The sequence below is a fragment of the Chlorocebus sabaeus genome, chromosome 11, assembly GCF_047675955.1.
Source record: "Chlorocebus sabaeus isolate Y175 chromosome 11, mChlSab1.0.hap1, whole genome shotgun sequence".
Lineage (NCBI taxonomy): Eukaryota > Metazoa > Chordata > Mammalia > Primates > Cercopithecidae > Chlorocebus > Chlorocebus sabaeus.
In genome coordinates, this window is record NC_132914.1 from 103445357 (window position 1) to 103459127 (window position 13771).

The window sequence follows — 13771 nt, forward strand, 5'->3', positions numbered from 1 at the left end:
AAAAGCCACTGCCACTCTTTATGCCTATCCAATTGGCATCTGTTGGGGCAGAGCCCAGGCATTTTTTAAAGCTCCCAGGAAGATTCTAATAGGTAGTGAGGGTTGAGGTCCTATGCTTGAAGCTAACAGAGCTGGAGACAAGTAATCATTGAACACACTTGCTAACAGTCGATCAGAGGAGGCCCCCAGCCCAAGAGTGAGGCCATCTTGGTTTCAGAATTAAAAGAAAAAACAGCTTTAAAATAGTAAACTTACCTATTTGCTAATCATTTATACCACATGCTAATAAAACACATCATAATTACAAAATTCTCAGAATGCAACCACTCTGGAAAAGTCATAACAAAGCTCAAGTGTTTATTAAGAATTAAAAATACTGTAAATAAGCCATACAGTTCATTTCACAGTAAACTAAACAAAACCTTTTTTTTTTTTGTACTTTTCAGGTTTTTTTTTTTTTTTTTTTTCAATTTTTTTTTGGAAGGGCAAGACAGCCATTAAAGAACAATACAGCCCAGAGGGAAGGGAGATACAGCAAACAATCACAGAAACGCAGTATGCACGCTCCTTGCCGACAGACAGGGCTGCCCAGGCAGCAAACCTCTTCATGGACATCATGTTAAAATAAAAGGACCTGGCCTACATTCCCCAGGGAGACCCCCCATTCCACTGTGGACAGCTCTCCTAATGCGTTTTTTGAAAGAACCCAAAGACTCCCCTTTCTGGGAGCCTAAACCTGTGTTCCTTGGTGACCTCCTGAGAGAGAACACGGGCCGGCAGCGGGGACAGAGGACACCGGGACTCTGCTGGGTGTAGTGCTTCACATTCAGAACCATCTGGATGCTTTGCATAGTTACCTCTGATAGCATAAGAGGCATCAGGAAGAGAAATGACCCACACACCACAGGGGAAGGCGGCCCTCAAGCAGCGGATTCCTTTCACAGACCGACCCAGGGGCTTCTCCCCTCCTCATTCAGAGCTGACAGCTATGAGCTTTAACCGGTTCAAAGTGGAAGACAAGTGAGAGATATCTCATAAAAATTTCGGCCAGAAGTACCAAAAAAAAAAAAAAAAAGTAAAATTAATTTTCCTTAAAGACAACTGGAAATAAAAGTGTCCCCCAAAACCACCTTTTTTCTTTTTACTTGAAATCTGCCAGCCAGACAGGATTTCTGAGGTTAATCTGCTTCTGTTAATCCTCAATTGAAGCCTTTATCATTTTGCTCTGACTAGAGACATCCATGAAAAGCCACCTGTTATTCACAGGGGCTGCGCTTCAGGAAACTAACCAAACTCTGAAGCAGAGAACTTAAAACATTGTCAATAAATTAACTGGGCACGAAAATACAATGCCTTGGTGTTCAGGCAGTGACAACTGCTCTTCAAGAGGGGACAAGAAATTGGGGGATGGGGGACACATGGGAGAAAACCACACATTTTTTGGTCATGAGAAATTGGACTTTAAATCCGCGCCCTGCACACACAATTCATTTAGACCTTTTCGTGAATCTTCTCCACTTTCACGAACAACCTATCCAGATCATTCCTCAGGTCATCTAGTAAACCCTTGGCTGATTCCAGGTTGTTCTCGTTGCTTTCTATTTTGACCGAGTATGCAACCAAACTGTCCACGGCAGTCCTGAGCATTTTCAAGTCTGCCTCCACTTGGCTGACTGAGGCTTTCAGGTTGTCTAAAGAAGAAAGTCTATCCAGGAAGTCCTGAGGAGGCAGACGGGCGGCCTGGGCTTGGTCCTGACTGAGCAGCGTGTGCACCTGCTCCTGCACTTTCTGGAGTGATTCCACGGTGCTGGGGAGCTCGCCCACACTCCTCTTCAGCTCCTCCACGTCGCCATAGAGCACCAGCTGGGCCTCACCCAGGCTCCGCACGGTGCTGGCCAGGCCATCCTGGTCTGCCTCTGAGGACCCCAGGCCTTCCAGGCGCCCCTGCAGGGCGGCCAGGCGCTGCTCATGCTCTTGGCTCTTGGACAGGAGAGACTCCAGGCTCTCGGTCTGGCGCGCAGAAGCCACCTGCATGGAGAGCACCCCGTCCTCCACGTGCTGGAGCCTGGAGTCCAGTCCCTGACTCTTTTGCTGGAGCGCCTCAAAGGCTTCCGAGTGTCTGAAGCCTCCATCTTCCTTCGGCCCGTGGGAATCGGACTTCAGCTGGCGGAGCTCTTCCTCCAGTCTCCGGATCTCCTCCGGGAGGCGGGAGACAGACTCCTCGGACCTGAGAAGCTTCTCCGTGAGGGCCTGCAGGGCGAGCCGCTCCGAGTCGGCCGCCTCCTTGAAAGCCTGCTGCTCCTGCTTGAGGCTCACCAGCTCGCGGACCTCGGTGTAGACATCGGACTCCATAGTCTGAAGGGTGCTTCTCAGGGCCTCCATGTCCCACTCTCTGGACTTGGCTGAGGTCTGTATCTCCTTCACAGCTTCCTTCAAGGCTTTCAAATCCTGCTTGTGCCCCTCGGATTCTTCCAGGGAGGCAACCTTTGCCTTCACGTCGTTGATCTCCTTCTGGCTCCTCTTCTGGACTTCTGTGAAGATGGCGATGTTGTCGTTGATGGATTTGGTGAGCTCCGTCAGTCGCTCCTCCACCGTGTTCTCGAGGGATGTGAAGTCCCGCTCCCGGGCGTCCTTCACCACATGGATCCCATCCGAGAGGTCTTTGAGAATCTCATTCTGGAGTTTCTGCAGCACTTCACTGATCCGGCTGACCTCACTCTCCCCTTGCTTCACAGCTTTCTCTGTGAGGTCTTGTTTATGTTGGGAGCTTCTCAAGATGGACTCAAAAGTTCCAAATGTGGCTTGCAAAGACTGCACCTGTAATCAAAATCCAGACGTTAATTGCTGAGAAGACCTGATGAGTTTCACATGATAGAACTTTTTTTGTCTGCCCAGCCTCCAGGTCCTGTTTTTTCCAGAATGGCACCACAATTTTCTTTTGGAGAAACAGCCTTCCACACATAGTCCATATGGTTTTGAGGACCAACCCTAGGGCCCCCTTCTAGTGCTCCAGGGATGATTTATAACCCAGGCCTGACTAATCAGGCTGGACAGCTCAATGATTAATAACCTGGGTTTTAGCCTGATGTGGCACATGGTGCCACTTTTAATACTTTGTTGCAAAAAAAACAAGGAAAAGACAGAAAACAAGAACCTGACTCTATCAAGTCCCTGGGTCTAACCATCACGCAGGAGAGACATGTCATGAGGATGCAATCAGCCGAACCCACAATGTGGAAAATTCTATAGGACAAAGAACCAGGATCTTCAACAACTAAGTGGCATTTTAAAAGAAGGAAAGACAGGAAACTTACAGGCCGAAATAAACTTAGGAAAATTTTCAATCAAATGTAATGTGTGGATCTTACATAGATCCTGATTTGAACAAACCAACTGTTAAAAAGACATCTTTGAGCTGGACCTGGTGGTGTCCACCTGTAGTCCCAGCTACTTGGGAAGCCAAGGTGACAGGTTGCCTTGAGCCCAGGAGTTCAAGTCCAGCCTGGGCAACAGAGTGAGGTCCTGTGTCTAAAACAACACAAAAATTTAAAAATAAATAAATAAATTTTTTAAAGCCATTTTTGAAATAATCAAGGAACTGTGATTCTGGAGTGGGTGTCAGATGATATTCAAGAAATACTGTAAACTTTGTTAGGTATGATATACTGTGCTCTGTTAAAACAAATAGGGAAAGGAATAGAAAGGGAAGGAAAGGAAAGGAACCCTTATCAGTTGGAAATAAATCCTAAAATGCTTTGGGTAAACTAAGAATGTCAGCCAGGGATTCATTTTAAAACTAATTCCTAATTCACTATCCCCTGGATCTGCCAGGACAACATAGGCTCTTCAGAGGCCCTAGAGCTGAACTGCCAACATTTTCTGAAGCCCTGGACCCACTTCTGCCCAGTAAATTTTCTGGCTTCGGGACAGGACAGCCTCTCTGCTTATGTTATGGCCATTCAACAGCAACAGCATCTGGAGAACAAGGGAGACCAGGATGGGCACCCATAGGGCAAGAGAGTGGTTCAGAATCAGACTTCTAACTCCAGCCAAAAAAAAAAAAGGCAGATGGCAGGGGTGCTGATGGAATGAAAAAGGAATGGCAAAACATCAGTAATTCTTGAAACTGGGGTTCATTATATTGCTCTTTTTTCGTTTATGCTTGAACACTGCCATGATAAAAAGTTAAAAAATAAAGAGAGTCCGTCCACTGGCACGGACTCTTAGCCAGACTGCCTAGGTTCAAATCCTAGCTTGAACACTTCCCAGCAGTGTGATCTTAGGGAAGTTATTTAGCCTATCTGTACCTTGCTTTCCTCAGTTGAAGGATGAGAAAACAGTACCAGACTCATATGATTGTCTGTATGAGGATTAAGTGAATTAATAATATATCAAATACTTAAACTGTGCCCAGAACATAGTGAACGCTCAATACATGGCAGCTATCATCATCGTGATTATTTCTCGTTTCTTCTGAAGCACCTGGTGAGTCTGCAGATTCCTAGAACTATCCTCAGTCCAATGCTAAAAGGCAGGAGGATAAACTGAAACGGAATGTGAACAGCACACCTCGGCTCTTGTGCCAGCCCCACCAGTAACCAGCTCTGTAAGCACGAAGAGTCACATTCACTTTCCAAGTCCCAGGCTCATCATCCAGTAGCAAATAAGTCTCTAAAGTGCTGTCTAGCTCCATCGGTCTGTTTTAAGGCAGATTAGAATAGGGTTCTCAGGGGCTCCAGAATACTAGACAATTTCCCTGCCCAACCAATTACAACCCAAGTCTTAAAGAACACTCCGTGAAGGTACTGGACAGAGCCCATCTCTGAAACTAGGTTACTAAATCACAGTGTCTGCCTGTTCTAAGCATAGCACTCAGAACAGAGGTGTGAGCAGGTGAGCACGGTACCTTCAACATGGCAGGCTTTCTTCCAGTGTTTTTTGATGGAATCACAGAATGAGGAAATTTAAGCAAAGCCTGATGAGCTGGCCCATGTCTCCTCTGATCCCTGCCAGCCCTGACCTGGGCTGGCTCTTCACAAATGGTTAGGAAGGAGACTAGAACAGAAATTATACCCAACCCCCAACACTATAAAAAGAACATGGTGTTCCCCTACTGAGGGTACTATGAGTTGCGCATCTTTATGTGAAAATAACTCATTATAATCAATATGCATAGGAAATATCTGTTCCCCCAACAAATGTGGGATGCCCACTAAGTGGTGGGCAGTGGGCAAGATGCCAGAGATGAAATAATTGCTAGGATGCTTGCCCTCAAGGTTACACCGTAGGGTGGGGGGACTGGGTGTTAGCAGTGGTTGACATTCAACCAGCCACTTACGATGGACCAATAATTATACAAAGGACTTCAGACACATCATTTCATTACACCCTCCTCATCATCTCATGAGTTGATGGCTCCCAGTGATCTCCATTTTACTAATGAGGAAACTGGTAAGTGGTAGGCTCAAATGTCAAAATCCCAAAATGCTTGATTTCAGAACCTGAGCTCTTAACCACTATGTGATATGCTCAGACAGGGGCACTGACTTCCAAGTGCTCTGAGTACCTGGAATAGAGGCTGCCAATTCCTGATGCCCTGACTCCTTAGCCAGAGAATCCAGACGAGAAAACAAAGAAATATGAACAGGGAACTCACGCTTCCACAAATAGGTCCTAGTCTCATTAAACTGTCCCTACCAGGTCTAAGCCTACTCCTACCTTTTTTTTTTTTTTTTTTTTTTGAGATGGAGTCTAGCTCTGTCGCCCAGGCTGGAGTGCAGTGGTGCAATCTTGGCTCACTGCAAGCTCTGCCTCCCGGGTTCACGCCATTCTCCTGCCTCAGCCTCCCGAGTAGCTGTGACTACAGGCACCCGCCACCACGCCCGGCTAGTTTTTTATATTTTTTTAGTACAGACGGGGTTTCACCCTGTTAGCCAGGATGGTCTCGATCTCCTGACCTCGTGATCCACCCACCTTAGCCTCCCAAAGTGCTAGGATTACAGGCGTGAGCCACTGCGCCCGGCCTACCATTCTTTATATCACGTTGGATCTGCCAGGGCAACACAGGCTCTTCAGAAAGCCTGAAGATGAACTGCCAACACTTTCTGAAGCCCAGGACTCACTTGTGCCTGCTGAATCCTCTGGGTAAGGACAGGCCAGCCTCTCTGCTTGTGCTACAGTCATTCAGAAGATTTGAGCCATTCTCCAATAACAAGAATATCTAGCTGGAGGACAAGAGACAAGTGGGCACCCAACTCCAGCTACACCACTTATGGTCTGTGTGTGACCTTGAACGAGTGACACAGCCAGTCCTCAGCTGCCCCATCTGCAAAATGGTGCCACTAAATGATACCTGCCTCAGAGGGTGGCTGGAGGAACAGAAATCATGACTATAAAGCATTTAATACCATGGCTGACTGACAATGAACACTAATTATGAATACTGTAAGTATACTTCCCTGCTATGAACCAAACTCCACCCCCCAATAAGTCACCAAGAGTTATAAAGGGGTTCAAACTTAGGATGTCAAAGAACCAAACACAACTGGTTCCTCAATGCAAAATAATTATTTCCTGGCCACCCCAAAGATGCAGACAGAGTGGCCACATTCTGTGGCAAATCCTAACACTCTTCTGGCCATGTTCTGAGTCTCAAGTCAATGAAACATTTATTGGGCAACTACTATGTACTAGGCTAAATAGTGGAGTGGTTAATAGTGTTCTAGGTTAAACAACAGTTTGGATCCTAGCCCAGCCACTTACCAGCTATATATCTGCTCAGTCACTTAGCCTCTCACTTTTCTCCTCTGTCAAAGAAGGCTGATAATAGTTCTTACCTCTTGGGGTTGTTGTGAGAGTCAGGAGATGATGCATTTTCAAATGCTTTGCATAGTGCCTGGCACGTAATAAGTGCACCACAAATATGACACATTAAATTATAGTTTTATTACACTACTAAATTAAAAGAAAAGCTGTTAGCCAGGCGCAGTGGCTCACATCTGTAGTCCCAGCACTTTGAGAGGCCAAGGCAGGAGGACTGCCTGAGCCCAGGAGTTTGAGACCAACCTGAGCAACACGGCAAGACCCTGACTCTACCAAAAATTTAAAAAATAAATAGCTGGACGTGCTTGTGTGCGCCTCTGGTCCCAGCTGCTTGTGAGACTGAGGCAAGAGGAATACTTGAGGCCAGGAGCTCAAGGCTGCAGTGAGCTATGATCACACCACTATGCCCCAGCTTGGTGACACAGCAAGACCCTGTCTCTACGAAATATAAAATATGAAATAAAAAAAAAAAGTCACTATTTCAACGATTTTAGAGCCATGAGGATTCTTAAAAGTCTGGATGGAGCCCTCTTCTCATTGTGTTGGAAGGGAAAACTGAGCCCCAAAGAAGAAAGTGATCTATATACATAGCTGTGATGGAGAGAGGGTGAAGAAGCAAAAAGAGACTAAGGGAGGGGCAGGGAGAAGCACAAAGAATTAATCTGGATTCAAGACCTTCCCTATTTTGGCCTCAACTTCCAACCTCCCCTCTCTCACAATTTCCTAAATGTGACTCTGCCACTGGCATGGTAGCCACCTCCTCTCTCTCGAACATGCTCAAAATAGTGCCCCTGCCACGGTGTTGGTCACACTCCTTCTCTCAACATTTATCGATCACCGGCTAGATGGCTGGCACTACCCTGGCCACCAGGATACAGGTGAAATTCCACACCCTCCCTCTTCTGAACTTTCATGGGAGTTACCCTCGACTGACACCTCCTTATGTGCTGCACAAGTGATTCGTGTCTTTTGCTCCTTCATACCCTCCCACAAAGCCTACACAGAGCCACGCAACTGTCAGACTTTAATAAATATTATGATTGATTAGTAAGTAGGTGGATGAAAGAGAAGAAACAGAGGCTAGTGATTATACTCCAGCAGTATGTCTATTTTTTAAGAATGGTTTGACATTCAGGATAGGCAAAGCAGCACTGCCTACTTAATTCCCTTAGAAAAGTCACCTCCCTTGGCCTGCAGCGTTTAGCAGGCTGACTCATTCCAGTTGTGCCAGTCTTTTTGTTTTTTTTTTTTTTTTTAAGACAGAGTCTCGCTCTATGGTTCAGGCTGGGGTGTACTGGCAGGATCTCTGCTCACTGCAACCTCCACCTCCTAGGTTCAAGCAATTCTCCCGCCTCAGCCTCCTGAGTAGCTGGGACTACAGGCAGCGTCACCACGCCCCGCTAATTTTGGTATTTTCAGTAGACACGGGGTTTCACCATGTTGGCCAGGCTGCTCTCAAACTTCTGACCTCAGGTGATCCGCCCGCCTCGGCCTCCTAAAGCGCCGGGATTACAGGAATGAGCCACCACGCCCGGCCGTGCTCTGCCAGTCTTAAGAGGAAACTCCTAGTCCTGCACACTCAACAAAAGCAGAGAGCAACTTGGCAGGACAGACAGCATGCTGGGAAAAGGAGGCAGCGGCTCCGGGACCAGAAGTGGCGGGATTTTTTGTTTCAGTCTTGCAACCAACTTTCATTGAGCAATGACATAGTGAAGAGCGAATGAGATAAAAGGGGCCGTACTTGGTATGGAAAAATCACAGAAGGGCGGAAGCTAAGCACCTTCGCCTTGAGAGTTGGGTCCGTCCATACCTGAAATGAACCCCTGTGGACCCTTAACGAACAGGGCAGTGGACTAGACATTTGCATGTGTCTGCCACTCACCAGCTGGGGACTTTGTCAACTCACTGCTCTGTCTAAACCTCAATGTTCTGCTCTGGAAAATGAAATCAAAACTGTTAGTCCTCCCTCCCTCCCAGAGTGGCTATAAAAATTAGGTAATATGTGAGTAAGCATTCTAAACACCATATAAATGTGGCTAGAAGTATTATTCACCAGAATGATCTAGTATTTTTGGCCCTTCCCTTCCCCTAAAGCTGAAGTAGGGCCGGGCGCAGTGGCTCACGCCTGTAATCCAAGCATTCTGGGAGGCAGAGGCAGGCAGATCACTTAAGGTCAGAAGTTCGAGACCAGCCTGGCCAACACGGTGAAACCTTGTCTCTACTACTAATAAAAAATCAGCCAGGCGTGGTGGCACATGCCTGTAATCCTGTAATCCCAGCTACTCAGGAGGCTGAAGCAGGAGAATCGCTAGAATCTGAGAGGCAGAGGTTGCAGTGAGCTGAGATCGTACCACTGCACTCCAGCCTGGGCAACAGAGCCACACTCCCTCTCAAAAGAAAACCCAAAAAAAGCTGAAGTAGGACTACGTCAAAGGCCCACCTGGGCAGGCTGGTCCACTACAGGACAAGGGACCTAAAGATAGATGGTATTTCATTCGGACCTGCAAATGAGTAAGAATGCCAGCTCCCGGTCTATTAAAAACCCCGCTGGGATGTCTTCCACAGGCACAGCTGAGGTGGGGCCTTGCCTGAGGCTTCCAGGGATGCGCTGGCTTCCCTTCCAACCTCCTTTTCAGACAACTCTGCCCATTCAGCGGTTCCTAATCCAGAAAGAATGGGCTCCCCGGAGCCTGCCGGCTTCCTTACAGGTCACCGCTAATGCCCTGTGACAGGCCCTTGGCCCACCCTGCCAGGCAAGCCTGGCCATCCTCGCGGCGGCCCATCCCTCGGGGCCGATTCCTCCGCAGCCATTAACAAAGGGGGTCTGGGGACTGCCTCAGAACTAGGGGGCCGCATGGAGGGGGTGTCTAGGCCAGGGCCCGCCAAGGAGGAGCGACCGGCTCCCGCCTCGGGGCCTGGGCAGGCAGCACGAAGGGGCCCGGCCGTGGGTCCGGAGGCCGCAGTCGATGGGGCCAGTGGGGGGGCCGGGGGTACCCACCTTCTGCTCGACGCCCTGCAAGCCCTGGCCCAGCTCCTCCCTCTGCCGGGAGAAGTCCTGGTGGCTGCGCCGGACCTGCTGGACCTCCTCCAGGACGTGGTGGACGCACCAGCCCGAGAAAGCGGCCGCCGCCACCAGGGCGAGGTAGAAGAGAAAGTTGAGCGCCCTGCCGAGCCTGCGCGAGCAGGACGCCGAGGACGAGGCGGCGGCGGCGGAGGAGGAGGACGAGGAGGAGGACTTTCCGCCGCCGCCGCCGCGGTGGCCGCCCTTGCCGTGCGCCTGGTTCTGCGGGTGCTGCTGTGGGTGCTGCTGCGGGTGCGGCGCGGGCGGCGGCGGCTGCTGCGGCGCCGGAGGCGGCTTCTTCGCCACGTCATCCGCGCCGCCCGACGGGTGGGCACCCTTCTCCGAGGGGCTTGCGGCGCCGTGGCCGCCCTTGGAGCCCCTTTGTTTGGCCGAGGGCATGGCGGGCGCGGCGGCGGCTCAGGCCGCGGGCTGGGAGGCGAGCGAGCGCGGCGCGCGGCCCGGGAAACTTGCTGGGGCTCCCCCGGGACTGGGCGAGCGGCACGCGGGCGCTACTGGCGTCGGAGCGGCCGAGAGGACGCGCGGCCGGGGAAGGAGGCCGGGCCGAGGAGGCGGGAGGAGGGGGCCTGCCTCCGCCGCTGCGGCGCCGACCCCGCCTCCCGGTAAGGGAGGCCGAGCGAGCCGAGCCGGGAGAGCCTGCCACGCACGCCGGCCCGGCGGCCCCTCCTCCCCGTCGCCACGACCCCGGAGAGGGAGGGCCGGGCGGGGTCTACGGGGGCCGGGAAGCCGGCGCGGGGGCGGTCGGGCGCGGGGTGGGGGCCCGGCGGGGTCTGCGGAGGTTGCGGCGGGCGCCAAGGTGGCCGCGAGGGTAGAGGAAAGGAGAGGAGAGGAGCGGAGGGGAGGGGAAGCGGCCGAGGTGGGGCTGGCGGCCGGGCGGGTTCCATGCAGGACGGGGGCGGAGGGCCAGGTCGACCCCAGCCGGGGCGTGCGGGCCAGCAGGGTCGACGGGGGCCGGGGATGGGCGGCCAGGCGGGGTCGGAGGCACGAAAGCCGGGGTGACCCTGCGCTGCGGGCCAAGCGCGACCCCCTCCCTTCCCGACCTGTGCGGAGAGGAGAGAAATGAAGGGGGGCGCCCAAGGAGCCCTGGCCCCGGGAGTGGGAGTCAGCGAATGGGAACAGATCACCCTTCCTTTCCGCCGGGAATTGGGGGAATCCCCCTGCTTTCACCCTTCCAGCCCGCCATGAGGTTGGTCTTTGTCCTTTGCCTTGGGTTTGAAGGCGGAGGCACAAAGGGCTGTCCAAAATCCAGCCAGCTTCGGAGGCATGTTTGGTGCGAGTTAGCAAAGATTCTCGACTGCGGTAAGTCTGTTCAAGGGGACGCATTCACCAAGCGTCCCCGTTAGCCAAGTTAGCCTGCTGTGGCCAGCTCTTTACTTTTTCCCCCCGAAGCCCCTTCAGCTCTGTTTACCCTTGGGGGGTCATGAAGTTTGTCCACGGCCCCTACTCCGGGCAGCCTCTGGGATGGGTGCTGCGGAGCCAGCAGCAGCCGCACAGAAAGAGGCGGATCAGAGTTGTCACCCCTACTTTTGTAAAAGGAAATCTAGTATTGCCAGGCTGTGTGCTTAGCGACTCACATATGTTCTCGAAACCTCACAAAAGCCCTGTGAGGTAGAAATTATTTTACCCATTTTGTAGGAAGGAAATTGAGACTGAGCGAGTCGGCTTCGGATTGGCCCAAGGTCACATATAGTCATCATTCGAACCTCACTCAGTCCGCTTCTTTCTGAAGTCTATGCAGCTGAATCACTTCAGAATGGGAAGGAAACGGGGGCCCAGGGAAGTTGAGCAACTTGCCCACTCACTAAGTCTAGTCGGTGCTGGGGCAGGGACAGAACTCACTCAATTCCACTGCTTTCCCCAGTTCCTGGTGAGTGGTGTGTGCCTGGCACTGTGTGCACCTGGCACTGTGTGGTAGGAATGCTGTTTCTTCTGTCTGTAACCTCCTCCCAGTTCTGTTAACAAAGACAAAACCATGCCCTGCCCTCAAAGCCTATAGGGTTCAAATGCCACCTCTTTAATGGTACTTTCCCTATAACACCACTTGATACCTCTCATGGGACTTAGCAAGTAATTGCAACGAGAGGCGTATATGTTGGTTCAATATAGCAAACCTTTGTTGAAGACCCACTAAGTGCCAGGTATGTCTCCCCTCCTTGAGGACTGGAAGCAACCATAGTTTGTATTTCTCTTTCTTTCTCGCTTTATAAGGTGCTGCTAAAAGCCTCTAGTGAATGAATGAACACTTGTGTGCCTGCCCTCAAGGAGCCTGCATTACACTTGGAGAAATACACAAAAACCTGTTAAGGGCTAACTTAGGTTAATTGGGAATATAAATGTAAAGAGATTTGGAAAGCAAACCGTTGGGCTGTACATGGGCAGGCTTTGGGGGCAGAAAGACCTTGAGCAATGCCTTGAAGAATGATTTGCATTTGAGGAGAGCAGGGAGGATATTTCTGTGGCGGAAATGGGGTGAGCCCAGGACACCTGTTGGACATGAGGGTGTGTTCTACGTGTAGAGAAGAAAGAGATGAACTGGGTGGAGCGGGTCCAGATTGCAGAAGACTGTAGAAGCCAAGCTGGCAGATAGAAGAATCGCTATTAGTGTGGGAGGACAGAGTAAATTATAGCAGGTTCTGGACTAGAAATATAACCATCTGCCCCAGTCAGAGAGGAACATACCTACTTCGGCTAAATACCAGGAGCTATTGTAGGAGCCTCCTGGTTCAACAGGGCATAGGTCTCTGACCTGTGGGGCGGGGAGACAACAGAGGAAATCAGAAGACTCACTCATCCCAAGAACCTTGTTTAAAAACTATTCAGCTAAGTTTGGGTTGTGTTGTTAAAATCTCTAGTGCACAAAAAGAGGTTATCTCCCTTGAAGCAGTTCTCCATGTTAGGGGCAGAGGCAGTGATAACTGACTGGTAAAGCGGCTTGCTGCCAAGATCTGGCCTTGGAAGCAAGAGCCCTACTCCTTACTCCTTTAGTGCTACTACCAAAGTGTGTGACCTTGAGAAGTATCCCTAAACTCCTCTCTAGATTTCAGGGTCACCCTTTCTGTAAGTGCATCTTTAAGGACCTGTCTTATTATTAATCTGTCTCTTAGAGAAATAGTCATCTGATACTTATCAAAAATAAGTCAGTGATATTTAAATTCTTAAAAATTGATCCAGGCCAAGTACAGTGCCTCACACCTATAATCCCAACACTATGTGAGCCCAAGCCAGGAAGATCACTTGAGGCCAGGAGTTCAAGACCAGCCTGGATAACAGCAAGACCACAACTCCACCAAAAATAAAAATAAAAATTAGCTGGATGTGGTGGCACTCAGGAGGCTGAGACAGGAGGATCGCTTGAGCCCAGGAGTTCAAGGTTATAGTCAGCTATGATGACAGCACTGTACTCCAGCCTGGGCAACAGAGCAAGACCCTGTCTCAGGAAGAAAAAAAAAAAACACCCAGACTGTAGGTCAGATATGAGTTTCTCAATTTTTGCCTCGACTAAGCACTGAATGAATGGAGAGTAGGCCGAGGGGACTGTTAATGTTTTCAGCATTTCCCTCTCATTCTTTTCCTGGGAGATAGTACATATAATGGTTAAGACAGAGGCTGTAGAATAGACTGACTTGGGTCAAATTCAGCTCCATGACTGACTTTGGAGTGTGACCTCTCTGAACCTCAGTATCTTCAGCTATAAGACAGGAGTAATTGCTACCTCACTGGGCCAGGGTTGGTGGCTCAGTGAGGTAGTTCTCCCCAAATCCCAGGACTTGGGGAGGCCAAGGCAGGTGGATTACTTGAGCCCAGGAGTTCAAAACCAGCCTGGGCAACATGGCAAAACCCTGTCCCTACAAAAAATACAAAAACAAATCA

The 13771-nt window shown here is 50.3% G+C and overlaps 1 protein-coding gene across 1 annotated transcript; it reads right to left on the minus strand.

Annotated features, from left to right (window-relative positions):
• Positions 1-337: 337 nt before the first annotated feature.
• CKAP4 (cytoskeleton associated protein 4) lies at positions 338-10452 on the minus strand. Its single transcript, XM_008004518.3, has 2 exons — positions 9821-10452; positions 338-2817 (listed from the first exon to the last, which is right to left on the minus strand). The coding sequence occupies exons 1-2, from the start codon at positions 10280-10282 to the stop codon at positions 1492-1494; spliced, it is 1788 nt and encodes a 595-aa protein (XP_008002709.3). The 5' UTR covers positions 10283-10452; the 3' UTR covers positions 338-1491.
• Positions 10453-13771: the final 3319 nt, after the last annotated feature.

What these genes read in the sequence shown, in the direction of transcription:
- CKAP4 (XM_008004518.3), bottom strand. Translation starts at nt 10,282, where the DNA reads ATGCCCTCGGCCAAACAAAGGGGCTCCAAGGGCGGCCACGGCGCCGCA. An exon ending in TGCAGGGCGTCGAGCAGAAG is followed by an intron (nt 2,818 to 9,820) that starts GTGGGTACCCCC and finishes TTTTGATTACAG; the next exon opens with GTGCAGTCTTTGCAAGCCAC.